Source organism: Schistocerca nitens, chromosome 8 (genome assembly GCF_023898315.1).
Source record: "Schistocerca nitens isolate TAMUIC-IGC-003100 chromosome 8, iqSchNite1.1, whole genome shotgun sequence".
Taxonomy (NCBI): Eukaryota; Metazoa; Arthropoda; class Insecta; order Orthoptera; family Acrididae; genus Schistocerca; species Schistocerca nitens.
This window is the reverse complement of record NC_064621.1, coordinates 310,761,376-310,787,943: the sequence shown is the minus strand read 5'-3', so window position 1 is coordinate 310,787,943 and position 26,568 is coordinate 310,761,376. Positions and strand designations below refer to the sequence as shown.

Genomic DNA, 26,568 nt, shown 5'->3' with positions numbered 1-26,568 from the left:
TGAAAAACGCCGGCCATGACGGATGGAAATTAGTCTCGTAAAATAGTGGCCAATTAAATTTGGAATAGTCCGAAGCGGCGACTAAGCTTGTAAGACAAAAATTTATTGAGCCTGTTTAAATATACAGCTGACGGTCACTTCAATAACTACTTTTTTCCTTGACATAAATTTGTGTACAAACTGAAGTCGGCTAATTACTCACAAGTTTCGCTGCATTGTATGCAAATGCGTTTCTTTGTCAAAGGCATATTTTGAAATTTGCCTATAATTTGTAATAAATAATAGTAAACAGCCAAAGCAGTTCAGGACAAAATCATTGATTAGATTGTTGTACTGACAAATGACAATGCCTAGCGAATTATGTATGCTTAGTAGATCTTTATTATTCTGTAATTGTGTTTTATTTTATATAGTTCAGCAGACTGGATCGTTGTATCTGCTAGTGTAGTGTTAATTCCAAGTTAATGTTCTGTATCGACTGTTAAAGTTCGAATTCACTATGATCGAGAACACTGGGCAATCCGTTGTCGCAACAAGTGCATGAACTAACTTATCTGATCAAAAGTATCCGGACACATGTTAGTTGACACTGATATGGGACGTGGCCATCCATCACATTTTTGACGGGTTTAAGTCTGCTGAGGACACTTTCAATGAGGTGCCTAAACGGCTCTGGTGGAACGGCAGCCCGTTAGTGATGTCGGACGCTAGGGTCTGGAGCAAGGTCGACGTTCTAACTCGCCCCAAAGCTGTTCCATTGGATTCAGATCGGGACTGTGTGTAGACCAGTCCATTTCAGGGATGTTATTATCCTCAAATCATTGCCTCACAGATGCCGCTTTCTGACAGCGTGCATTGTCATGCTGACACAAGGAATCATTGACTCCGGCCAGTTCCTCAATTTTACGCAGTGCACAATGCCGTAAAATGTGTTCATACCCTTCCGCATTTAGTGCTTTCGTATCCGCAAGAGATCTACGCCCAACTCACGAAAAATCCTCATAGCGTAACACCACCTCCACCGTTGACGGTATACATGGTAGCACGTAGCGTTCTAAAGGCATTCGCCAAACCCAAACCATTCAATCGTATCGCCGCAGCATATAGTGTGATTCACCACTGCACATCACTCTTTCCAGTCATGCAGTGTCTAGTGGCGTCGCACTTTATATCTTCAGCGTCGCTTAGCAGTGACTACAGAAATGTGTACTTATGAGCTGCTCGGGCATTGTATCCCATTCTTTCGGGCTCCATGTCATTGGGCTGTTGGCAGCACTTTAGAAGTCACGACTGATTCCCTTCGCTGATTTCATGCGACTTTTTACAACCACAGCTCGTACAGCTGTAGTAGGTTTTCAGTGCCCATGGCGTATCTGTTTCTCTAGTGACATCCAATGACTAGTCCACGTTCGAAGCCACTGAGCTCTCCTGAGCAATATATTCTGCTCTCACTGATTCTCTACTGACAACACAATACTCCTCGCTCCTTTTATACTGGCAGCTCTCCTCTCGTGATATTTAGTGGTCAATTCTACGTTACATAGGGCTGTCCGAATACTTTTGATCAGACAGTGCACACGTAACAAGAACGTTCTCGCCATATGCAAGGTGCTCCTCTTTCTGTCGATTTTCCCTTTGAACAGAACGAGCTAAAATGATTTCCCTCAATCCTTGGTTTATAACCAGTATTCCCATCATCTGAAGCAATGCTGCAAAACCACAACACGTCAGCCGGGTCACGGACTTCGAACGTGGTCAGGTGATTCGGTGTCACTTGTGTCGTACGTCTGTACGCGAGATTTCCACACTCCTAAACACCTCTAGGTCCACTGTTTCCGATGTGATAGAGAAGTGGAAATCTGAAGGGACAGGTACAGCACAAAAGTGTACAGGCTGACCTCGTCTGTTGACTGACAGAGACCGTCTATAGTTGAAGAGGGTCGTAATGTGTAATAGACAGACATCTATCCAGACCATCACACAGGAATTCCAGACTGCATCAGGATCCACTGCAATTACTATGCCAGTTAGGCAGGAGGTGAGAAAACTTGGATTTCATAGTCGAGCGGCTGCTCATAAGCCACACACCACGCCGATAAATGCCGAACGACGCCTCGCTTGGTGTAAGGAGCGTAAACTGTGGAAAAACGAAACGATCCGGTGGCAGGGTGTGGGTATGGCGAATGCCCGGTGAATGTCATCTGCCAGCGCAAAATTCAGAGGTGATGATGTTATGGTGTAATCGTGTTTTTCATGGTAGGGGCTTGCACCCCTTGTTGTTTTGCGTGGCATTATCACAGCACAGGCCTACATTGATGTTTTAAGCACCTTCTTGCTTCCCAGAGTTTGAAGAGCAATTCGGAGACAGTGATTGCATTTTTCTACACGATCGAGCACCTGTCCATAATGCACGGTCTGTGGCGGAGCGGTTACACGACAATAACATCCCTGTAATGGACTGGCCTGCACAGACTACTGACCTGAATCCTATAGAACACCTTTGGGATGTTTTGGAACGCCGACTTCGTGCCAGGCATCACCGACCGACATGGATACCTCTGCTCAGTGCAGCACTCCGAGAAGAATGGGCTGCCATTCCCCAAGAAACCTTGCAGCACCTGATTGAAGGTATGCCTGCGAGAGTGGTAGCTGTCATCACGGCTAAGGGTGGGCCCAACACCATACTGAATTCCAGCATTACTGATGGAGAGCGCCATCAACTTGTAAGTCATTTTCAGCCAGGTTTGCGGATACTTTTGATCACATAGTGTACTTCTATGTAAATCTCTTGCGTCCATCAAATTTTACGTTTTTCTCGATGTTCATTCAAAATTAGCACCAAGCATATAGTGATTGGGCACGCAGTAAAGTCGGCCATGATTGAAAAGAAATTATTGTGGACGTTAGAACTATTATCTATTTCATAAAAATTGATCACTAGCTTTGAAGTTCTTTTCATGGTAGATCGCATAATGATCATCAGTGTTTTGTACTTCGCCAGAAATGTGGAGGTTTCCTACTTTTATTTCGCATGTGTATATTACATTCTTATTGCAAATAGGACGACATGTGTGTAAATATTCTACATCTACATTTATACTCCGCAAGCTACCCAACGGTGTGTGGCGGAGGGCACTTTACGTGCCACTGTCATTACCTCCCTTTCCTGTTCCAGTTGCGTATAGTTCGCAGGAAGAACGACTGCCGGAAAGCCTCCGTGCGCGCTCAAATCTTTCTAATTTTACATTCGTGATCTGCTCGGGAGGTGTAAGTAGGGGAAAGCAATATATTCGATATCTCATCCAGAAACGCACGCTCTCGAAACCTGGACAGCAAGCTACACCGCGATGAAGAGCGCCTCTCTTGCAGAGTCTGCCACTTGAGTTTGCTAAACATCTCCGTAACGCTATCACGCTTGCCGAATAACTCAGTGACGAAACGCGCCGCTCTTCTTTGGATCTGCTCTATCTCCTCTGTCAACCCGACCTGGTACGTATCCCACACTGATGAGCAATACTTAAGTATAGGTCGAACGAGTGTTTTGTAATCCACCTCCTTTGTTGATGGACTACATTTTCTAAGGACTCTCCCAATGAATGTCAACCTGGCACCCGCATTACCAACAAGTAATTTTATATGATCATTCCACTTCAAATCGTTCCGTACACATACTCCCAGATATTTTACAGAAGTAACTGCTAGCAGTGTTTGTTCCGCTATCATATAATCATACAATAAAAGGTCCTTCTTTCTATGTATTCGAAATACATTACATTTGTCTATGTTAAGGGTCAGTTGTCACCCCTGCACCAAGTGCCTATCCACTGCAGATCTTCCTGCATTTCGTTGCAATTTTCTAATACTGCAACTTCTCTGTATACTACAGCATCATCCGCGAAAAGCCGCATGGTACTTCCGACACTATTAAGACGAAGCGTTTTTTTTTTTTTTTACGAACACTTTTTGAGACGTATGAAATTTGGAGAATGACAAAAGCCAGACAATACGGCGAACATCAGTAACGTATATCCCCCATAATTAGACAAAACGACACTCCGGAAAACAACGCAAATCCGCCATTAAATTTTGCACAGTAGATTGTTCACGAAAATATAATGTGACGTCCGTTGTTCTTTAAAGTTGATAGTTCACACAAAAATGGCAGAAAAAGTACGCTTTCAAACAAATATTTGCAATATGCGCCCCGTTTCCAACCACAATATAAAATTCAGTTAAAATATGAAACAACACGTATCCAGGATTCCAGAGATGTGCAACGCACCGATGCTCGTCCTGTGAACGACAAGAGGAGTTCCAAGGCGAGGATCAAACGTCAAACATTATGAAAGGAATAAGAGCGTACACACAATCTCGGGCACTGTCTGTATACGATGTCTCGAGATGGTCTACAGACACATCGCGCAACACGTCTACTATTGCGTACGAGGCTTTAGCCAACAGTCCGCCATACCCTCCGTTTCGCTCACCATCTACTAACTTCGATGAGTAACAATAAGTACTATAAACCTAAGCCTTTCCCTTCCTTTACGCAGAAAAACATTTTGGGATTTGTAAGACAGCCTTAATATGAACACTTTGTTCTCCTCAAACTAGTTTCGGCGATAGCTCGTCACCGTCAGATGACTGTGGTGGCCAGGGACGTGCGACAATTCATCCTCGTGCTCACAAAAACAGTTCTAAAAAAATGGTTCAAATGGCTCTGAGCACTATGGGACTTACCTTCTGAGGTCATCAATCCCCTAGGACTTAGAACTACTTGAACCTAACCAACCTAAGGACATCACACACATCCATGCCCAAGGCAGGATTCGAACCTGCGACCGTAGCGGAAAAACATTTCTGAAAGATGCGAGCCGTGTGAACAGGGGCCCTGTCGTCTTGGAAAACAGCAACACCATTGGGGAACAAACATTGTACCACGGAGTGGCCCTGATCAGCTAACACGTTCACATAATCCTTGGCAGTAACGCCATCATGCAGAGTAACCATGGCGCCCATGGAATTCCACGATATGGCTGCCAAAACCATCACCGAACTCCCGCCATGTTTCAAGCTTGGGTCATAAATTCGGCCAAAGGTTGGAAACAGTGTGCAACAAGACTCATCCACCCAAATGGCTTTTTTTCTATTGCTCCGCAAACCAGGTTTTATGGCTTCGCCACCACATGTTCCTGTTATGGACATTTGTGTTACTGATTAGTTTTGGAATTCCAACTCGCTCTGTAGTCCCCTGCTTACGGTGCTCACTTCTTGTTTTTCATTGCTGACAGTATTTTCGAGTGCGACATACGTTTCTGGAGGGACTTTTGCAGCTGTCTTCCTCTTGCCTTTCTTGACAATCCTCTTCAATGAACGTCTGCCCCGATCACGCAACACACACTTTCGTCCGCCTTGTGACTTAGTAGATGACGTTCATCCGTTTTCTCTGTGTGCGGTGTAAATCTTCGGCAGAGTACCTCTTGAAGCACCAAACGCTTTAGCTACCTTGGTTACGGAAGTACCACAAACTTCCGTCTTTCCAATTCTGCTCTTACCACGACTGACACTTGCAACATATTGAGGTCAAATGCGGAGGTGCCGTTCGTGGTCAAGTACAACACCTCAACGTGCAGGCTTGGCTAGCAGGTGCATATATGTTCAAGCATGTATTTACATATTTTCGTCCAATATCTGTATTTTAGTGGACTCTTGTGATACAACACACCAGTAAATTAGTAGTATGCAACAAGAGTAAAATTTGTTTTATTTTGCGTTTGCAGAAACTATTTTAAAAACACTTAAAAATTAACAGGCTCTATTACTTAATAATAATTCAATATTTTATGCATTATTCAGTATGTTACCAAAAGATTCACCCTATTTCTCAAGACTGTATATTGCACAACAATGAAGTTTGCTAGTATAAATTTTAATTTACGCATCGACACAGAGTGTCTGTGCTATATGTAGTACGGGCTTTCAATAAGCAATGCAAGATATTATTTTTTCTCTACCAATTTCGGTTGAAAAAATGCGAAATTTGTTGTGGAATATCGTGTAATTATATGAATCCGTGGTATCTGTTCTTTCGGACATGTCCGGAAGAACATACAGCCGGCCGGAGTGGCCGAGCGCTTAAAGGCGCTACAGTCTGGAACCGCACGATCGCTACGGTCGCAGGTTCGAATCCTGCCTCGGGCATGGATGTGTGTGCTGTCCTTAGGTTAGTTAGGTTTAAGTAGTTCTAAGTTCTAGGGGACTTATGACCATAGTGCTCAGAGCCATTTTTGAAGAACATACACCATTCATTCATGTTATGATCGCCTAGATGGGCAATGGATTTAACTTCTTCAGTGCGGATGCACAAGTACGTCCGACATCCTGCGGGAACCTCATAGTAGCGAGCTTGGAGGAAATGGACAGGGACGGCTGGTAGGTGGCGCTCGGTGGGAATTTGGGTCGACAGTGAGGCATGCCGAGATAGTACGCCCAATTGCGATAAGCACTGTGTCGCGGGTGCCGCAGTGGTTAATGCAATTGCCTAGTAAGCAGGAGATACCGGGCTCGAATGCCTGTCCGGCACACGTGTTCAGTCGTCGCCGCTGATTCCGCGTAATGTCCCGATGCAGATGACATCACTAATCCCTTCCCTTTCCTTTATTATCTCCCTCCTACTCCTTCAATTTAAACATCGTGGAATATTTCCGCTTCAGCCCCTAAAGTTTCATGAAGTTCCGATAGGTGGCGGCGCTATACGTAGCCTTCAAAATGGCGTCTGTAACGGAGGTGCGTTCCAAAAAGAGAGCTGTCATTGATTTTCTTTTGGCGGAAAACCAGAGCATTACAGGTATTCATAGACACTTGTAGAATATCTACGGAGATCTGGCAAATTAAGAAAAACACGGGGAGTCGTTGGGTGCAAACCTGTCCGATCTCACGCGTGCCGCATTAATGGAACGTGCGGACATTCTCATTCGAGGTGATCGACGGATCACAATCAAAATCTCGCTGCACAGCTGGACGACTCTATTGGTAGTGCTGACACACTCGTCCGCCAGTTGGCGTACTCAAAGGTGTGTGCCCGCTGGGTTGTTCACCGTCTAACAGAAGACCATGAAGAGCAACGAAGGAATTACTTGCCCATTACGTGTTTCATCGTGACACTTTCCTGCAAAACCTTGTCGCAGGCGATGAAACACGGGTTCGTCACATCGAACAATAAACGACAATCCATGCAGTGGCGTCACACTACCTCTCCTCTGAAGAAAAATTTCGAAGTCGTACTCTCAGGCTATAAAGTCATGGCGTCGGTCTTGTGGGACTCTGAAGGGGTCATTCTGCTCAATTTCCTCCTTCATGGTGTAACGATCAACTCTGTCGTGTATTGTGTTATCCTCAGTAAACTGAAGAAACGGCTTGAGCGTGTTCGTCACCACAAAAATGCAAATGAACTTCTCCAACTCCAAGGCAACGCAAGGCCTCACAACGCAAACGAACCCGAGAGGAGCTCACAAAATTTCATTGGACTGTCCTTCCTCTCTCACCCTACAGCCCGTATCTCGTACCTTTCGACTCCCATTTGTGTGGCCCAATTGAGGATGCACTACACGGGAAGCAGTACCATGATGATGGGGCGGTTACTGCTGCAGCAAGACGTTGGCTCAGACGCCGACCATTTCAGTGGTACCACACAGGCATACAGGCCCTCCCAGTAAGGTGGCCTAAGGCACTCGCATTGAACGGAGATTACGTTGAAAAACAGCGATTTCTAGTCAGAAGAGTGGGGAATAACATGTTGTATTGGAAATCGGAATAAAACCAACTTGCTTTCAGAAAAAAAGTGTTGTTTATGGAACGCCCTTCGTAAGTTGACTGTTCATGTTGTTACCGCTGAGATCTCCGTAGTGCAGCTAGTTCAATCGCTCGGTTACAGTAATCATTTTGTTGGATATGTTGGAGACCTGTCTTTTTCCTTAATTGCGAGAACATGCCAAAAATTTCATTTTTCAACAGGGCGGAGCACCATCGCACTGGCACCTGCGGAAGAGTATTTCTCAACGGCGAGCGGCCTTAGTGATGCGTTCGGCAGTGGGGGGCGAACGGATTTCGCGTTCCACGACTGACCGCCAACATTGCCCGATCCCACTGTATGTGACTTTTCTTTAGTTTGTGAATGACTTCGGCTATGAGAGCCCCCTTCCAGAAACTTTCGAGGAACTACGATGTCGTATGCAGTAACTCCGGGCATATGTAAACTGGAGGAGGAGGACGGGGGGGGGGGGGGGGGAGGGAGAAAGGAAGAGAACTATTGACGTCAGCTGCATTGGGACTTTAGGCAGAATCAGCGGCAGCGAGTGGAAATGTGCGCCAAACCGGGATGCGAACCCGGGATCTCTTCCTCACTAGGCAGCTGCATTAACCAATGGGCCACCCGCACACAGTGTTTATCGCAATTGCGTGGACTGTCTTGGTAAGCTTCTCGGCCGACCCAAATTCCTACTGAGTGCCACCTAGCCTCAGTCCCCGTCGATGCCCTCAATGTTCGCTACTTTGAGATTTCCACAAGAGGTCGAACGTAAATTGTGCATCCGCGCAGGAGGTGGTTGATGCTTTGCCCATCTAGGCGAATCAACTATGTGAATGCGTGGTGTCAGCTCTGTCGGACATGTCCGAAAGAACAGACACCTTCCATTCATATAACTCCGGACGTGGTAACAAAAGTATGGGGCAAGTTTGAGAATCGTCTGGCTGTATGTCGTCCGTCCTCTGTCACTGGGTGTGTGGGAGGTCGGTGGAAGAAGGGTGGGCGGAAGGGCGGTATACTCAACAGCTGTGAAAGGGAAGTGGAAAGTTGGATTCTTAACATAATTTTAAAAAGTACAGTAAAGTTGTATGTGGATCCATGCAAGAGATGTAACCTTCATCGGGTCGGGTTCCATTGGAACCGTTGTGCGCAACGACCGAGAGGTAATTCAAACAGGTAGGAAGTCAGCAATCAGTCTCGATTCAATCTTTACTATATTGCAGATCTAGATTTCAGCTACAGCATAGACATCAGCAGTGTGTATAAATTGAGTCATATAGACTCAAAAGGCTTGTAAATGCACGGGTTATTGCAGGCCTTACCATGTACGAAGCTTAATTGAAGCTCTAAAGTTCAAATTAAGCTGTGTACATGGCTATGTACATGCTAAGGTGGGCCGGCCGGAGTGGCCGTGCGGTTCTAGGTGCTACAGTCTGGAACCGAGCGACCGCTACGGTGGCAGGTTCGAATCCTGCCTCGGGCATGGATGTGTGTGATGTCCTTAGGTTAGTTAGGTTTAATTAGTTCTAAGTTCTATGCGACTGATGACCTCAGAAGTTAAGTCGCATAGTGCTCAGAGCCATTTGAACCATTTTTGAACTATGCTAAGGTGGTGTAATAACATGCGCATTTACAAGCCTGTTAAGTCTAGCCTATACATAATAGCTATACTGTAGCTAAAATCTACATATCTTTAATAATAATAAAACTGGAAAATCGTTGTATCTGTCTGTCTGTCTGTTTGAACACTTGAATCACCAAAACCACTAGACGAATTATCATGGGATTTTCACATGTAACTTCAGTGTGGCTTGGAGCAACGTATGGGCTTTATTTCATCAAACTCGGATCGCAAAAGAAAAGATATCGTGATTTAAAGTTTTATCTAAAAAAACCGTAGCGTATCTCTGCTTGTCTGTTTCAAAATCCTAATTCCTGAACTCATAGACAAATTTTCATGCGATTTTGACAAGAAACTTGCACGTAGCTTGGGGCAATATGTGGGTTTCATCTCATCAAAATTGGATCACGAGAGAACATACCGTAATTTAAAGTTTTATCTGAAGTTTATTACGTGACACCAGGGAAACATATTTACTCTTTAGAAAAGCTGTTTATTCTTCGACTTTCGATATATATCCTACCTGTGGAAATGCTTTTACTGCTTGGTACGTTCTACGTAACACGAGTCGAACATCACAGATAAGCTTACCGGACAAGAAATTAATCACCTCAGTGCGCATGCACAGATGAATTGTTAAACCTTTACAAATGATCGAGCCACGTGATTAATCGCTCGTGCACTGCTTCTACGTGATCAATAAGATATTTATGGCCGGCCTTAGTGGCCGAGGGGTTCTAGGCGCTACAGTCTGGAACCGCGCGACCGCTACGGTCGCAGGTTGGAATCCTGCCTCGGGCATGGATGTGTGTGATGTCTTTAGGTTAGTTAGGCTTAAGTAGTTCTAAGTTCTAGAGGACTGATGACCTCAGAAGTTAAGTCCCATAGTGCTCAGAGCCATTTGGACCACTTTAAGATATTTATGTTTCTAGCGGAAATTGTACCTAAACATGGTACATGTAAGAACGTGACAGAGTGGCGAAAAGGGGCAATCGTGTTTGCACGTATCCATGGCCATACGGCGTGCGAAGTTGACGAATTCGTTGGTGTTTCGCGGCGGACTGTCCAATGCGTCTACAAGGAACGGTGTAACACACGTGGCCACGAAACACGACGTCAAAATTGTGGTCGGAAATAGATCTTGACTGGGAGGACTCTGGTGCTTTCACCACTTGTGAATCAAAATCGCATCCTCCCCCGACAGGAATTGCTGCAGGCAGTGAATGCAAGTCCATTCCAACCTGCTGGGGAACAGTGCGACGGGAACTGCATGCAGTGGACATTTACAGTCGGTCACCTCGCAAGAGGCTATTGCTCACACAGACACATAAAATCGGCAACAACGAAGTTCGTAGTACTGAAAGGGTATGGGATTGGTTTTCAGAATACTCCCACATCTTGTTACACCCCGATTAGCCTGCAAAATCATCTAACTTCATCCCTACAGAAAGTCTGTGGGACAGGTTGCAACAGCGGGTAAAACGCTGACATGAGCTCTCCCGTGATTCGGTGGAACTGCGCGATCAGATCCTCAGGGAATGGCTTAACGTAAATGAGACGTACCTGCACAACCTTGTGGACTCAATTCCTAACGAAATGCAGGCGTTTATCAAGTCAAAGGGCGGAATTACACGGTATTAATTGGTGCCTGTAATGATTCCCTAGACGTGACTAAGTGTTCGTCTGTTGAGACTATATCGAACACAGGCACTCATAACAAGTTCCTGGCGCCATGAGCTTTCCTCAGAAAGACCTTGCAGGATAACATCGCTGTAATTAATAATGGAAAGTACAAGCTTCTTTATCAGGTCGAGAGGAAAGATCTTTTTAAAATTTTGTAGGGCATGGAGAGATGCTGATGCCGTCTTGCGCTTTGTAGTTACGTGCTCAGTCCACTTTAGATTTTCATCTACAGGGTATTTCAGAATTCATGTCACACACTTCTGGAGGCCGCAGAGGGGACTTTGCAGATCAAGTTTTATGTAGGAACCCATGTCCGGAAATGTCATCCAACGTCGGCCGGGGTGGCCGAGCGGTTCTAGGCGCTACAGTCTGGAACCGCGCGACCGGTACGGTCGCAGGCTCGAATCCTGCTTCGGGCATGGATGTGTGTGATGTCCTTAGGTTAGTTAGGTTTAAGTAGGGCAAAGTTCTAGGGGACTGATGACCTCAGAAGTTAATTCCGATAGTGCTTAGAGCCATTTGAACCATTTTGTCATCGAACGACTCTACAAAACGTTAATGTTATAGGTGCCAAAGCTTGTATATATATTTGCATACAGGGTGATTCCGTGATGATCTCACAATTTTTTAGGATGATGGAGAAGGATAAATGTATCAATTTGAGCTGAGGTTCCCTGTACCGGAAATTTCGGCCTTATGGCCATTTTCAAGTAAACTGCAAAAGTTACATTCTGTCAGAATATAAAACTATTTGACATGAGTACATGTCGTCGTCAAAATGCAGCCTTTTGAATGTGAGAGTTCCACAAGATCCGATGAGTACGACACTTATTACATCGTTATGTTGTTGTTGTTGTGGTCTTCAGTCCTGAGACTGGTTTGATGCAGCTCACCATGCTACTCTATCCTGTGCAAGCTTCTTCATCTCCCCGTCACTACTGCAACCTACATCCTTCTGAATATGCTTAGTGTATTCATCTCTTGGTCTCCCTCTACGATTTTTACCCTCCACGCTGCCCTCCAATACTAAATTGGTGATCCCTTGATGCCTCAGGACATGTCCTACCAACCGATCCCTTCTTCTAGTCAAGTTGTGCCACAAACTTCTCTTCTCCCCAATCCTATTCAATACCTCATCATTAGTTATGTGATCTACCCATCTAATCTTCAGCATTCTTCTGTAGCACCACATTTCAAAAGCTTCTATTCCCTTCTTGTCCAAACTATTTATCGTCCATGATTCACTTCCATACATGGCTACAATCCATACAAATACTTTCAGAAACGACTTCCTGACACTTAAATCTATACTCGATGTTAACAAATTTCTCTTCTTCAGAAGCGCTTTCCTTGCCATTGCCAGTCTACATTTTATATCCTCTCTACTTCGACCATAATCAGTTATATTGCTCCCCAAATAGCAAAACTCCTTTGCTACTTTAAGTGTCTCATTTCCTAATCTAATTCCCTCAGCATCACCCGACTTAATTCGACTACATTCCATTATCCTCGTTTTGCTTTTGTTGATGTTCATCTTATACCCTCCTTTCAAGACACTATCCATTCCGTTCAACTGCTCTTCCAAGTCCTTTGCTACAATGTCATCGGCAAACCTCAAAGTTTTTATTTCTTCTCCATGGATTTTAATACCTACTCCGAATTTTTCTTTTGTTTCCTTCACTGCTTGCTCAATATAAAGATTGAATAATATCGGGGAGAGGCTACAACCCTGTCTCACTCCCTTCCCAATCACTGCTTCCCTTTCGTGTCCCTCGACTATTATAACTACCATCCGGTTTCTGTACAAATTGTAAATAGCCTTTCGCTCCCTTTATTTTACCCCTGCCACCTTCAGAATTTGCCGGCCGCGGTGGTCTCGCGGTTCTAGGCGCGCAGTCCGGAACCGCGCGACTGCTACGGTCGCAGGTTCGAATCCTGCCTCGGGCATGGATGTGTGTGATGTCCTTAGGTTAGTTAGGTTTAACTAGTTCTAAGTTCTAGGGGACTGATGACCTAAGATGTTGAGTCCCATAGTGCTCAGAGCCATTTGAACCATTTGAATCTTCAGAATTTGAAAGAGAGTATTCCAGTCAACATTGTCAAAAGCTTTCTCTAAGTCTACAAATGCTAGAAACGTAGGTTTGCCTTTCCTTAATCTAGCTTCTAAGATAAGTCGTATGGTCAGTATTGCCCCACGTGTTCCAAAATTTCTACGGAATCCAAACTGATCTTCCCCGAGGTCGGCTTCTATTAGTTTTTCCATTCGTCTGTAAAGAATTCGCGTTAGTATTTTGCAGCCGTGACTTATAAAACTGATAGTTCGGTAATTTTCATATCTGTCAACACCTGCTTTCTTTGGGATTGGAATTATTATATTCTTCTTGAAGTCTGAGGGTATTTCGCCTGTGTCATATATCATGCTCACCAGATGGTAGAGTTTTGTCAGGACTGGCTCTCCCAAGACTGTTAGTAGTTCTAATGGCATGTTGTCTACTCCCGGGACCTTGTTTCGACTCAGGTCTTTCAGTGCTCTGTCAAACTCTTCACGCAGTATCGTATCTCCCATTTCATCTTCATCTACATCCTCTTCCATTTCCATAATACTGTCCTCAAGTACATCGCCCTTGTATAGACCCTCTATATACTCCTTCCATCTTTCTGCTTTGTCTTCTTTGCTTAGAACTGGGTTCTGAGCACTATGGGACTTAACATCTTAGGTCATCAGTCCCCTAGAACTTAGAACTACTTAAACCTAACTAACCTAAGGACATCACACACATCCATGCCCGAGGCAGGATTCGAACCTGCAACCGTAGCAGTCCCACGGTTCCGGACTGCAGCGCCTAGAACCGCAAGACCACCGCGTTTCCTTTCATCAATTAAGTTCAATATTTCTTCTGTGACCCAAGGACTTCTAGCAGCCCTCGTCTTTTTACCTACTTTATCCTCTGCAACCTTCACTACTCCATCCCTCAAAGATACCCATTCTTCTTCTACTGTATTTTTTCCCCCAATCCTGTCAATTGTTCCCTTATGCTCTCCTGGAAACTCTGTACAACCTATGGTTCTTTCAGTTTATCCAGGTCCCATTTCCTTAAATTCCCACCTTTTTGCAGTTTCTTCAGTTTAAATCTACAGTTCATGACCGGTAGATTGTGGTCAGAGTCCACATCTGCCCCTGGAAATGTCTTACAATTTAAAACCTGGTTCCTAAATCTCAGTCTTACCATTATATAATCTATCTGAAACCTGTCAGTATCTCCAGGCTTCTTCCATGTATACAACCTTCTTTTATGATTCTTGAACCAAGTGTTAGCTATGATGAAGTTGTGCTCTGTGCAAAATTCTACCAGGCGGCTTCCTCTTTCATTTCTTCCCCCCAATCCGTATTCACCTAATATTTTTCCTTCTATTCCTTTTCCTACTACCGAATTCCAGTCACCCATGACTATTAAATTTGCGTCTCCCGTCACTATCTGATTAATTTCTTTTATTTCATCATACATTTCATCAATTTCTTCGTCATCTGCAGAGCTAGTTGGCATATAAACTTGTATTACTGTGGTAGGCGTGGGCTTCGTATCTATTTTGGCCACAATAATGCGTTCACTATGCTGTTTGTAGTAGCTTACCCGCACTCCAATTTTTTTTATTCATTATTAAACCTACTCCTGCATTACCCCTATTTGATTTTGTATTTATAACCCTGTATTCACCTGACCAAAAGTCTTGTTCCTCCTGCCACCGAACTTCACTATTTCCTACTATATCTAACTTCAACCTATCCATTTCCCTTTTTAATTTTTCTAATCTACCTGCCCGATTAAGGGATCTGAAATTCCACGCTCCGATCCGTAGAACGCCAGTTTTCTTTCTCCTGCTAAGAGGTCCTCCTGAGTAGTCCCCGCCCGGAGATCCGAATGGGGGACTATTTTACCTCCGGAATATTTTACCCAAGAGGACGCCATCATCATTTAACCATACAGTAAAGCTGCATGCCCTCGGGAAAAATTACGACCGTAGTTTCCCCTTGCTTTCAACCGTTCGCAGTACCAGCACAGCAAGGCCATTTTGGTTAGTGTTACAAGGCCAGATCAGTCAATCATCCAGACTGTTGCTCCTGCAACTACTGAAAATGCTGCCGCCCCTCTTCAGGAACCACACGTTTGTCTGGCGTCTCAACAGATACCCCTCCGTTGTGGTTGCACCTACGGTACGGCCATCTGTATCGCTGAGGCACGCAAGCCTCCCCACGAACGGTAAGGTCCATGGTTCATGGAGGGAGGTACATCGTTATATGTTGTTAAATATATACTGAACTGTCGATGTTACCATCGTTCTAATAATCTATCACAAATACAAGTTCAGGTGCACTGAAAACATTTATGCTTCTCCATCATTCTAGAAAGTCTACAACATCGTCACGTAACCATCAGGTATATGCGTACATTTACAGGCTCTATACCTTTGGCGCTGTGTAGCGTCGTTGGATGACGTTTTCAGACGTGGGTTCATATGTAAAACTTGATATTCTGGGTACCCTCTACAACCCCTAGAAATTGTAACATGAACTGTGAAACAGCCTGTATTATTAGTCCTAGATTCTTCAGTAAACATTTTATACGTTAGTGTTAGCGAGACGCACTGAAGTAATACCTGCTCGGCGGTAAGTGTTGTGGCAACTTGCGACCGGTTTCCGTTGTCGTCGAGCGGCTGCTGCACGACGGCGGTGGGCGGGAACAGTGGCCAGGACTGGCGTTCGTGTCGCTTAGTCACGGCGTGCAGCGTCGGCGCTTCCGCCGCCGTCACCGAGTGGGGCGGCGCCGGCGGCTGAGGCAGCGCGTTCGATTGCGGGCAGAGAGCGGCGTCCGACCCGGGCGGGGACGTGGCTCTCAGCGGAGACCTAGGCCGCTGCGTGGGGGAGGAAGGCAGCTGGGTCGGTGCGGGTGCCTCGGGCTGCGGAGGCAAACCTTCCGGCGACGCCTCTCGGGAAGGGAGCGAAGGCAACGGCGGCTGGCTTGACCTCGACTGCTGCTGCGGCGACGGCGGCTCTGCCGCCTGGGGGCAGGACGGGGGTGGCGAGCTGGTGGCGGGGTCGGCGGCGGGCGCCCCGCAGACTCGCAGCTCGGCCGACTGCATCACGCTGACCTGGAGCGCCTGAGCGGCGCGCAGGAAACGCGGCAGCTCGCCGGCCGGCACCTCGGCCACGCCGCTGTACATGAGCTCCAGCAGGCGCCGCATGTCTTCGTGCAGCACGTCGTGCAGGATCACCGTCACCGACTCGCCCAGCCCCAACGGGTGGTCCAGCAGCACTCTCTGCAACACGCCCACACAATCGACCCTGAACGAAAAAGATACCGGACAGGGCTCGCACACGAAGGTTTCAGCAAAAACTCGCTTATGTATAGACACTGATGAGTGCTTCAAATGGCTCTGAGCACTATGGGATTTAACTTCTGAGGTCATCAGTCCCCTAGGACTTAGAACTGCTTAAACCTAACTATCCTAAGGACATCACACACATCCATGCCCGAGGCAGGATTCAAACCTGCGACGTAGCGGTCGCGCAGTTCCAGACTGTAGGTTCGTTTGAGCAGTTATCAGAAAGCGCCAGACAACAGGCTGTACTGCGCATGCGCATCTACGATGACGTAGTCAGCCCGTGCTTGGTGCTTGCTCTGCTCATACGCTTTTCGTCGCATTTCTGGTGGGGCATCACGTGACCATGTGCAGCCCTGCGGCATGTTGTTGAGAGGACGTACAGAGCTGTACTTTGAGCGATTGTTTTATCATATTCCACACAGATAAATGATGCAAATAAGGAAGCAGTTTTTGGCAAAATATCATTTCATAATTAGACTCCACAGCTCGAAGTAGCATAAAATTTTGCTAACGGGTGACTTTGACAGATTCTTTTAATTCGTACTCCGCAATATTGTTATGTAGCATTTCCAACAGGTTTACATCGACACAGCACTGCAAATAGCTAGTAGCATGGAATACAAATTTCTTGCAAAAAAAAAAAAAAAAGAGAGAGAGAGAGACAGTTTCTTGTGTAGCTTACACCGGAATAAAGGACAATAAATTTCATGACTATTTCAAAATGTGTAAAAAATTAACATGATCGTCTGTGAGGCAAATAAACTGTACAACTGACAGTTTATATACTACTCTAGGAATAAATATGTGGGGAGTTAAAACAATAAAACACGGTATACTGCCAGTCTGCAATTTAGGATAGATTGGCATTCTGTAAATTTAAGACGCTACTTACCAAATTTGCCTACTTAGTCAGCTTCAAGTAAATGTTTACGTATGTTCGTACGTATATAGCATTAAGAGATCTTACAGTGTCATAAAAGGAACAGGACATCAGAGACTACTCCAGCGGCATCGGTATTTCATAAACCATACTAAAATGCTTCATTCCGCTCTAATTGCACATTTCTATGTCCAGATGCACTCTGAAGTTCCTGATATTCAGCTTCTCATGTGGTTTTCGTGATACCAATTTTTTTGGCGGTCCATTACTGTATTCTTATGTTTGGTTCTTTATTATGGTATAACGCCATTCGTCCCAGAAAAAGAAAATTTGCACTTGAAATTGAACGAGGTTGAAAGTAGGCAATAGTGCGGAATGAAACACTTCGTTTCAAATAAACTAACTGCCTCACTGGAAAAAAATTAATAGAAGCAAATTTCTCTATAAAACAGACAGAAATAGCTTCATTAAGACATTAATGGTTGATTGCTAATAACTTGGAAATAATATAAAATCAGAAAATTGAAAATACTAACTTATTTTGGTCTTTCATGGTTATGAGAATGTATTTTAATTTACTTGATGGCTCCAGGCCACAGAAATCTGTTTTGATTTCATTTGACGTGGGAGTTGTAAACGAAGAGACCAGCAATATTACGAAGACACATACACGGGTCACGTGGGGACGGACACCCCCCCCCCCCCCCCCCCCCCGCCCTCACTATAAATCGGCTTGCTCTGCGCATTCGCGAATCTGGCAGCTTGGACGCGCCAGAAAAATTTTTCCGGGTGGCTTCTGGCTACTTGCTGCTACTGCTCATACAGCAAACAGCCACGCTTCAAGTAGCCAGAAGCGGGAGGAAGGCACTGCTCATATGCGAATTCAGCTCTGCGCATGCACACGAGCCCGCTGGAAACTGCTCATACGAACCTTGTAGCGCCTAGAACCGCTCGGCCACCCCGGCCTGCGACACTGATGAGCCAGAACATTATCACCACTGCCCACCGCGTGGTTGAATGTCCATGGTGGTGTTGGAGGCACGTGACGTTTTAAGGAAAAATGTAAGTAGAAGAGAGACGAATGGGCAGTCATTACAGCGAAGATATGGGCCATAATTGCGGAAATCCACTGATATAAGCGATTTGACCGAGGGCATATTGTTATTGTGCTGCGGCTGGAAACGACAATCTCTGAAACGGCGCAGCTGGTCGCCTTTTGGCGTACTACTGTCGTGAGCACCTATGGAAGGTGGTTGAAGGATGATGAAATAACGAGTTGGCCGCATGGTATTGGAAAACCATGTCTCATCACAAAACGTAGCGGTCGGAGGATCCTCCGATGTATCGGGTGATCAAAAAGTCAGTATAAATTTGAAAACTTAATAAACCACGGAATAATGTAGATAGAGAGGTAAAAATTGACACACATGCTTGGAATGACATGGGGTTTTATTAGAACCACCCCATATTGCTAGACGCGCGAAAGATCTGTTGCGCGCGTCGTTTGGTGATGATCGTGTGCTCAGTCGCCACTTTCGTCATGCTTCGCCTCCCAGGTCCCCAGACCTCAGTCCGTGCGATTATTGGCTTTGGGGTTACCTGAAGTCGCAAGTGTATCGTGATCGACCGACATCTCTAGGGATGCTGAAAGACAACATCCGACGCCAATGCCTCACCATAACTCCGGACATGCTTTTACAGTGCTGTTCACAACATTATTCCTCGACTACAGCTATTGTTGAGGAATGATGGTGGACATATTGAGCATTTCCTGTAAAGAACATCGTCTTTGCTTTGTCTTACTTTGTTATGCTAATTATTGCTGTTCTGATCAGATGAAGCGCCATCTGTCGGACATTTTTTGGTTCTAATAAAACCCCATGTCATTCCAAGCATGTGTGTCAATTTGTACCTCTCTATCTACATTATTCCGTGATTTATTCAGTTTTCAAATTTATACTGACTTTTTGATCACCCTGTATAATGCACGGTAGGCAACGATCTGTGGCACATGTGACGACAGAGTACAATGCTGGTGCAGGCACAAGTGTTTCAGAACACACCGTTCAAAAGCACCGTTCAAAAGCCATTGGTCAAAGTGGGGTTCCACATCACACGGTTCCTGTGTTGCCCCAACGACATCGTCAGTTATTATTGCGATGGGCACAGCTTCACTAAGTTTTCGCCGTGGATCAGTAGAAAGTGGTGTCGCCTGTCGAATGAATCGTATTTCTTGTTAAGCCAGGTCGATGGTTGGGTCCCTACACGCCGCCATCCAAGCGAACAGCTCCACAAAACATGCACCGCGCCACAGATGCAGGCCGGTGAAGGCAGAATTATGCTGTGGGGTACAATGAGTTGGGCTTCCATGAGATCTGTGATGGTAATCGAAGGCATCACGATAGCAGTGAAATACGTGAACATTACGGACCAACTGCATTGCTTTATGCTCGACGTCTCCCGCCTACGGCGATCAGATCTTCCAGCAGTATCACTGTCCGTGTTGCAAGGTGAGAATCGTGCTACAGTGGTTTGACAGGCATTATAGTGAAATGTTGTCTTGGCCAGCAAATACGCCTGATCTGTATCCACTGGAACACGTATCGGGCTACGTGCCCGTAAAGCCCCATTCCGTAATTTGCGGGAATTGTAGACCTGTGCATGGACATCTGGTGCCACATGTTTCTGGAATCCTGTCAAGGACCTTTAGAATCCATACCAAGCAGAATCGTTGCTGTACTGTGTTTGCATAGGGACCAACACGTTTATTAAACAGGTGGTCCTGATGTTTTGGCTCATCGCAGTAGGTAGTGTATCCAGTCTGAGAATTGAAGATATTGATGATTTTTGTCTATTATCGACATTGTTGCTGGCAAGATATCAGTCCTAGTGATTCTAAGATTTTCATGAACATTTTAATCTCGGTGATCTTTCCTTCATGTGGAACGGAAGTCCTACAGAATTTTTTTGAAAGAAATTTCCACCATTTCAATGTTAATTGTTCATTTATCTTACACAATCATGATTTCTGCTTTGTAGCCGTTATCAAGCGCATGTTGAAATGTTATGTCTGACCTGTCTGTGATATTTCATCATTGGAAAAACATATTGCTGGTCTTATAGACCAGTCGTCATATTTCAGGACATGAGTACATATCGAAGATACATTATATGGCTGAAATTCTGCACAGCGAGATGAATGGTAATGGTTTTTCATTGTGCACAATGTCAGCCACATTACATATCTTCGATACATACTCATATCCTCTGATACAACAACTGGCCTATAAGACCAGAAGTATGTTTTCTCGGCGATGATATGTCAGAGACAGGTCAGACAGTTTTAGCTTCTCAACATGCATTCGAGAATGGTTACAAAGCCGAAATTGTGGTTGTGTAAAATAAATGAACAATTAACAGTCAAGTGGTGGAAATTTCCTTAAAAAAGTTTTAATTTCAAGTCTGAAGTCGGATAACAAACGAGAAAAGAAATATTTTTTTAGTGATGTAATTACAAATTGACAATTTCAGATTTTTCCTTTTACTTATAATATGATACCTTGCTTGCAAATTTAATGATTGTAGGTCAACAGGAAGCACCCTATTGGTTTTGACGAGTGAGTTTTCGAATATCAAAATATGTGACATAAATTGCCATTTATTTTGACTGTGTCGACTTAGAAGCTTAAACTTTTTACACTGCAAAGGGTCCATAAACCTGAATATGGGACATAAATATGAACTTGATACGTCTACCCATTTTGAGAAAAAGGGTCCTTCACAGTCGGACAGACAAACAGACAGACAACAAAGCGATCCTATAACTGTTCCGTTTTTACAGATTGAGACACAGAACCCTAAACAATACCGGACAAGTGTGAATAGGATTTTCACTCTGACGGATCTGTACTAACTTATGAGGTCATGCTGAAAAAATTCCTAATACGCAATTTAAAATTTTCCTGGCGAATTAAATATTTGAAGAGATTTCGAGATTGCAGTCAGTCTTCATAAGCTTCTTTCCACAATATTTTGACTGGACAATTGCCAGTCATCTTCAGGTGAGCCTTTGGGGACTGACGAAGATTTTCTTCCCTTTATTGTGATTTTATGCCTCTACCATATATGAGCAGGGGAGGGCTGGCAGCGGCACAATCCGCCGCTCTTCAGCTGAGTGACATTAGAGTTAATAAAAAGATGAAACGATACATATAAAAGGCTGTGAAAGGGGGAAATAGAATATAATAGGCGAGACAATGCGGATTAAAATATACACGTACACAGAGACATTCATCATCGACACAGTTAAAAAAGTCCACATACAGATAAAAAATAGTTGGTGATGTGCGTAGCATGTAAAAATACACCCAAGTCTCACACACAAGATAAAAGTCGGCCACAGTATTCAAAAAACACACCAGAACGATGACACTTTAAAACCACTGCACGAGACGGAGCACACACGACAAAGACTAAAAACTGCCAGGAGGCTAGTCCACTTTCTTTTTTCTTTATTGTGATTTCATTCCCCTGCACCATATAGGCAGGGAAGGGCTGGCAGCGGCACAATCCGGCGCTCTTCAGCCGAGTGACATTTAAGTTAAAAAGAGGAAACTATACATAAAAAAGGCGAAAACAGGGAGACATAAAAACATAAGTGGAGACAATGGGGGTTAAAATATACACTGACATGTAGACGTTCATTATGGGACAGTTAAAAGGGTCGACATAAAGTTAAAAATCACCGATGGCGATTCGTGAAGCACATAAAATACACTCAAGTCACACACAGAATTTAAAAGTTGGCCAGCACAAAGACAATTAAAAAACCACTGTAAGAGACAGGGCACAAACGACAAAGAATAAAAACTGCCGGGGGGGGGGGGGGGGGGTTCTGCCGAGGGAGAGGAAGCCTGAGAGGAGGGAAAAGGAGGGGAGAGGAAGCTGCAGCGAGGGAAGGGGGCTGGATGGGGTGGGATGAGAAGGAAATGGGGGTTGGGGGTCGCACCAAGGGGCAGGAGACAGCCAGGATGGGAGATGGAGAGCGAAGGAAAGTTGGAGGGAACACAGAGATAGAAGGGATGGTTGGGAAAGGGAGGGGGTGGAGGAGGGAAGGAAAACCGCTCAGGGAAAGGGAAATGAGTGGAGAGAAGGACCTGAGAAGTAGGAGGGTGGAAGGTAGGGTTAGAGTTAGTAGGAGGGGTAGTGATCGGGGTCAAACATCATCTGGGAAGGGTAGGTGCTGGAAGCTGAGACACAATGGTAAAGGTGTGGCAACAGGATGGAGGTAGAGAGGATAGCAGACACCAGGGGGTGGGAGCGGATGGGGGGGATCGAGTCTGTGGACGATGTACAGAGTGTAGATGTGTTGGAGGGAAAGGAGAAGATGTGGGAAGGGGATGAGGTCATAGAGGATCTGCTTGGGAGACAGGAGGCAGATATGGAAGGCAAGGCGGATTGTGTGGCGTTAAAGGATTTGGAGGGCTTTATAGAATCAGGGAGGGGCAGAAATCCAGGCAACGACACCCTACAAAGGATGGGGCGGATCAAGGATTTATAGGTGTGAAGGATGGTGGAAGGATGCAGTCCCCAGGTCCGGCTGGACAGGAGTTTCAGGAGGCAGAGTCTATTGTGGGTTTGGTGTTGGATCACAAGGAGATGGGGAGTCCAGGTGACGTGATGGACAAGGGTGAGGCCAAGGCATTTCAGGGTAGCAGTGAGTTGGATAGAACGACCATAAATGGAGTCAGAAGGAGTGGTTGGTACAACCTATGATGATTGCATGGGTCTTGGAATGGTTGATGCGAAGGAGCCACTGGTTGCACCAGGTGGTGAACTGGTCGAGGTGGGTTTGAAGGGTATGTTGGGACTGTTGAATGGTAAGATAGAGAGCCAGGAAGGCAGTGTCATCAGCAAATTGGAGGAGGTGAAGAGGTGGGGGAGGTTTGGGCATATCAGCAGTATACAGGAGATAGAGGGGAAAGAATGGAGCCTTGGGGCACGCCAGCGGTGGGATAGAAAGTACCGGAGTCGGTATTGTGGATAGTGACACAGGAGGGTCGACGGGTGAGGAACGAAGCAACGAGACTGACGAAATTGATAGGAAGCCCGTAGGTCTGGAGTTTAAAGAGGAGCCTGGGACACCAGACACAGTCCTAGGCGTTCTGGAGGTCGAGGGAAACAAAGATGGTGGAGCGACCGGAGTTAAGTGACGAAGATGTTCTCCAGTCCACCCTATATAGCGCGCGGACAGTATTGCCACACATGCGCCACAGTTACGGTGACAGATGGACCACATCACCCGCTGACACCGCCCTCGCTGGTGGAACTGCAGGGATCAGCTGTCTTCGGCGTTGCCGCTCGCTGCAGTCGTCGGAGTATTCTGGCGTCTTCGTCCGGAGCAAATTTCTGAGATGAGGGGATTCTACGCAGTATCCAGCTGGTAAGCGCTGTCACGGTTCATTAGATTTTCCGCGATGCATGTATCAACGGATTCTTTTATAATGGAGTTCCAAAAGATGTTGCTGTCGCCACAATTAATGTTCTCACTCCACTGAATGTCCGATGGTGATAATGTTCCGTAATTACAGACTTGCTGGGCTGCAAAAGGGGAGTGCACCGTTCATGTTTTGCGCAGCGTTCTTCCACTGTTCGTGGTGGTTGTTCTACAGAGGCCGTATCACACTGGCATGACCTTTTATAAATTCACGCCTTCCGCAATTACAAATTATCCTTCACTGTTCCCAGCAGGTCGGAAATCTTAGTTGGTGGACGGAAAATGACTTTCACCTGAAAATTACTAAGGATTCTTGCTATTTTGAAGGAAATATTTCCAACGAAGGAAGAAAACTGCGGACGTTGCTGGTGCGTTCTCCTCTTTATCCACTCCCTGGCTCTTCGTTTTAGATGAGAATGCCCTGTTAACTTGCCGGGTAGAGTATCCATTGTCTCTGAACACTATCTTTACACGTGAGAGCTGTTTAGGCAAATTATCTGCCTACGATGCTGTATAGGCTCTGTGTACAAGGGTTTTAAGCACACTCATGGTTTGGGATGAGTGATGGCAACTTGAAGAGCGTAATTACAAATCTGTGTGAGCGGAGCGGAAGGGGACTGACGACCTCAGATGTTAAGTCCCATAGTGCTTAAAGCCATTTGAGCGGAGTGGAGGACACCATCAGTCTTAGATAGCTGACCTGAAGATGACTGGCAGGTGTCCAGTCGAAATATCGTGGAGTGAAGTTTACGAACAACCGGCTGCAATCCCCTAACCTCTTCGAACAATAATGCCTAAGATTTTTTAACTCTGATCTCAATGTCGGTCAAATTATTAATTAAAATATGCCCATGAGGGCAATGAAAAAAACTTCTTCTGTAAACGCTACACTAAAGCTAGTTACGATGACAGCTGGATCCATACTGTACCCTTACAAGCACAATAGTCGCGTACCGTATATTACTTGGTCGACTTACCCAAGTTACAAACATCTGTCGCTAGAGAGCTCCGAATTGTAGCGTATAGTATGGCTATGTCCTTGCGCGAGAAACAGTGTACTGACATCGAGTTTCTAACTGCAGCGAAGTTCGTCCACACACTGAACACCCTCTCTTGCAGTATGACAGTGCCAGACCACAAACGAGCGCTGCGACATCTGCAACAATCCGACTGTCTTCGATCTTCGATCATTCCTCCATACACTCCCGACTTGGCCACATCCGATTTTCATCTGTTTCCAAAACCAGAAGAACACCTTCCAGGACTTCCCCTTGATAGTGCAAGCAGAGATGGGATTGTAGCTCCGTCAGCGAAATCAAATGTTCTACAGTAACTGTATCAACAAATGCGTCTCTCGTTGGCAGAAATGTGTTCGTCGCCGGGGTGTCTATGTTGAAAAATAAATATCTAGACCTGAAGACTAAAAACGCAGTTAGTTAATAAAGTTTGTTTTATTTAAAAAGCCTTAAGAGTTCTCACATTACAAATTCGGAGACGTTACATTCCAGCATGCCATCGTAAATATGTACCGATATATGAAGTAACAATTTCATGTGCCTCAGTACGCTGGAGCAAGTCTTTCTATGCGTCACTTGCATGCCGCTAAGGTATCCCAGTCAACCAACTGGGGAAAGTGGGCCTACAGTTTAACGTGGAATCTGAACCACGTGTTGTTTCTGGCAACCCCTCCCATCGTTGCAGGTGAAGGCTAGGTTAACACGAAGGTTGAAAAATCTGTGGTCCGACCGACAATCGATTCCGCGACCTATCGGTTTCTAGGTACGCGCATTACAATAAATAAATGTACACTCGTATAATGATGAATGAGTTTGCGAGTGTCAGCCACTGCTCAGAATGATGTCAAATTTGGACAGCTTATTACTGACGCAGGGGAAACTTAACGGACCAAAAAAAAAAATTATGAAAAATTTACCAATAAGCGTCTTAACATTAGTGGAATCGGCTGCAAATGACAGGTGAATCGCAATACGACGGCTATGGTTAGAGTTGCACATTAGGTCTATACCATTCGTAGTGTTCAATGTGCATGATTGCAGATGTTCGGCAATCAACAGCTGTGGCGCTATTAGTTAGGTAAGCCCATCCACCACGCAGACGGTTGGGAAAAAGACGGATTTTAATTGTTCTGAGGCCAAAAACTGCATGAGAATCAAAATGACATCGGTTTTTAACTGTTTTGGGGCCAAAACCCACATAAAAAGCAAAATGACATCGGTTTCTAACTGTCGTGAGACTGGCGCAAGACTTATTCATTATGCTGTCCACCGTTTTCCGCCATATGTTCAAATCGAGAAACAGCATGTTGCACAATAGGTCCGAGTGTCTTGGGGAATCACGTTCAGAATGTGTTGCGGAATGCATGCTTTAATTCAGCTACATTCGTAACTGGAGCACTCAACACATCTTTCAGATAACCCCACAGCCAGAAGCCACACGGATTAAAATCAGGCGACCTGGACGGACAGGCTGTAGGGAAATAACAGCTGATAATTTTAACGTTTCCGAAATGCCTCTGCAGCAGCTGATTCACAGGCTGTATAATGTGCGGGGGAGCGCCACCAACACATCCAGGCTGCTGAAGGGTTGGAATGACGTCGTTGCGCAGAAGTGTTTACCAGTGACGGTGCAGGTAAATGAACAAGCAGAATTCATCTCCTCTAAAAAATACTGTATCTGGCAAT

The 26,568-nt window shown here is 45.2% G+C and overlaps 1 protein-coding gene across 1 annotated transcript in view; it reads right to left on the bottom strand.

Moving 5' to 3' along the window:
* The window catches only part of LOC126199541 (telomere zinc finger-associated protein-like), a 373,452-nt gene that overhangs the window by 57,970 nt on the left and 288,914 nt on the right, over positions 1-26,568 (bottom strand). Inside the window, exon 5 of the mRNA XM_049936462.1 lies at positions 15,765-16,424. Within this exon, the coding sequence (XP_049792419.1) occupies positions 15,765-16,424 (660 nt within the window). The remainder of the gene's footprint in view (positions 1-15,764; positions 16,425-26,568) is intronic.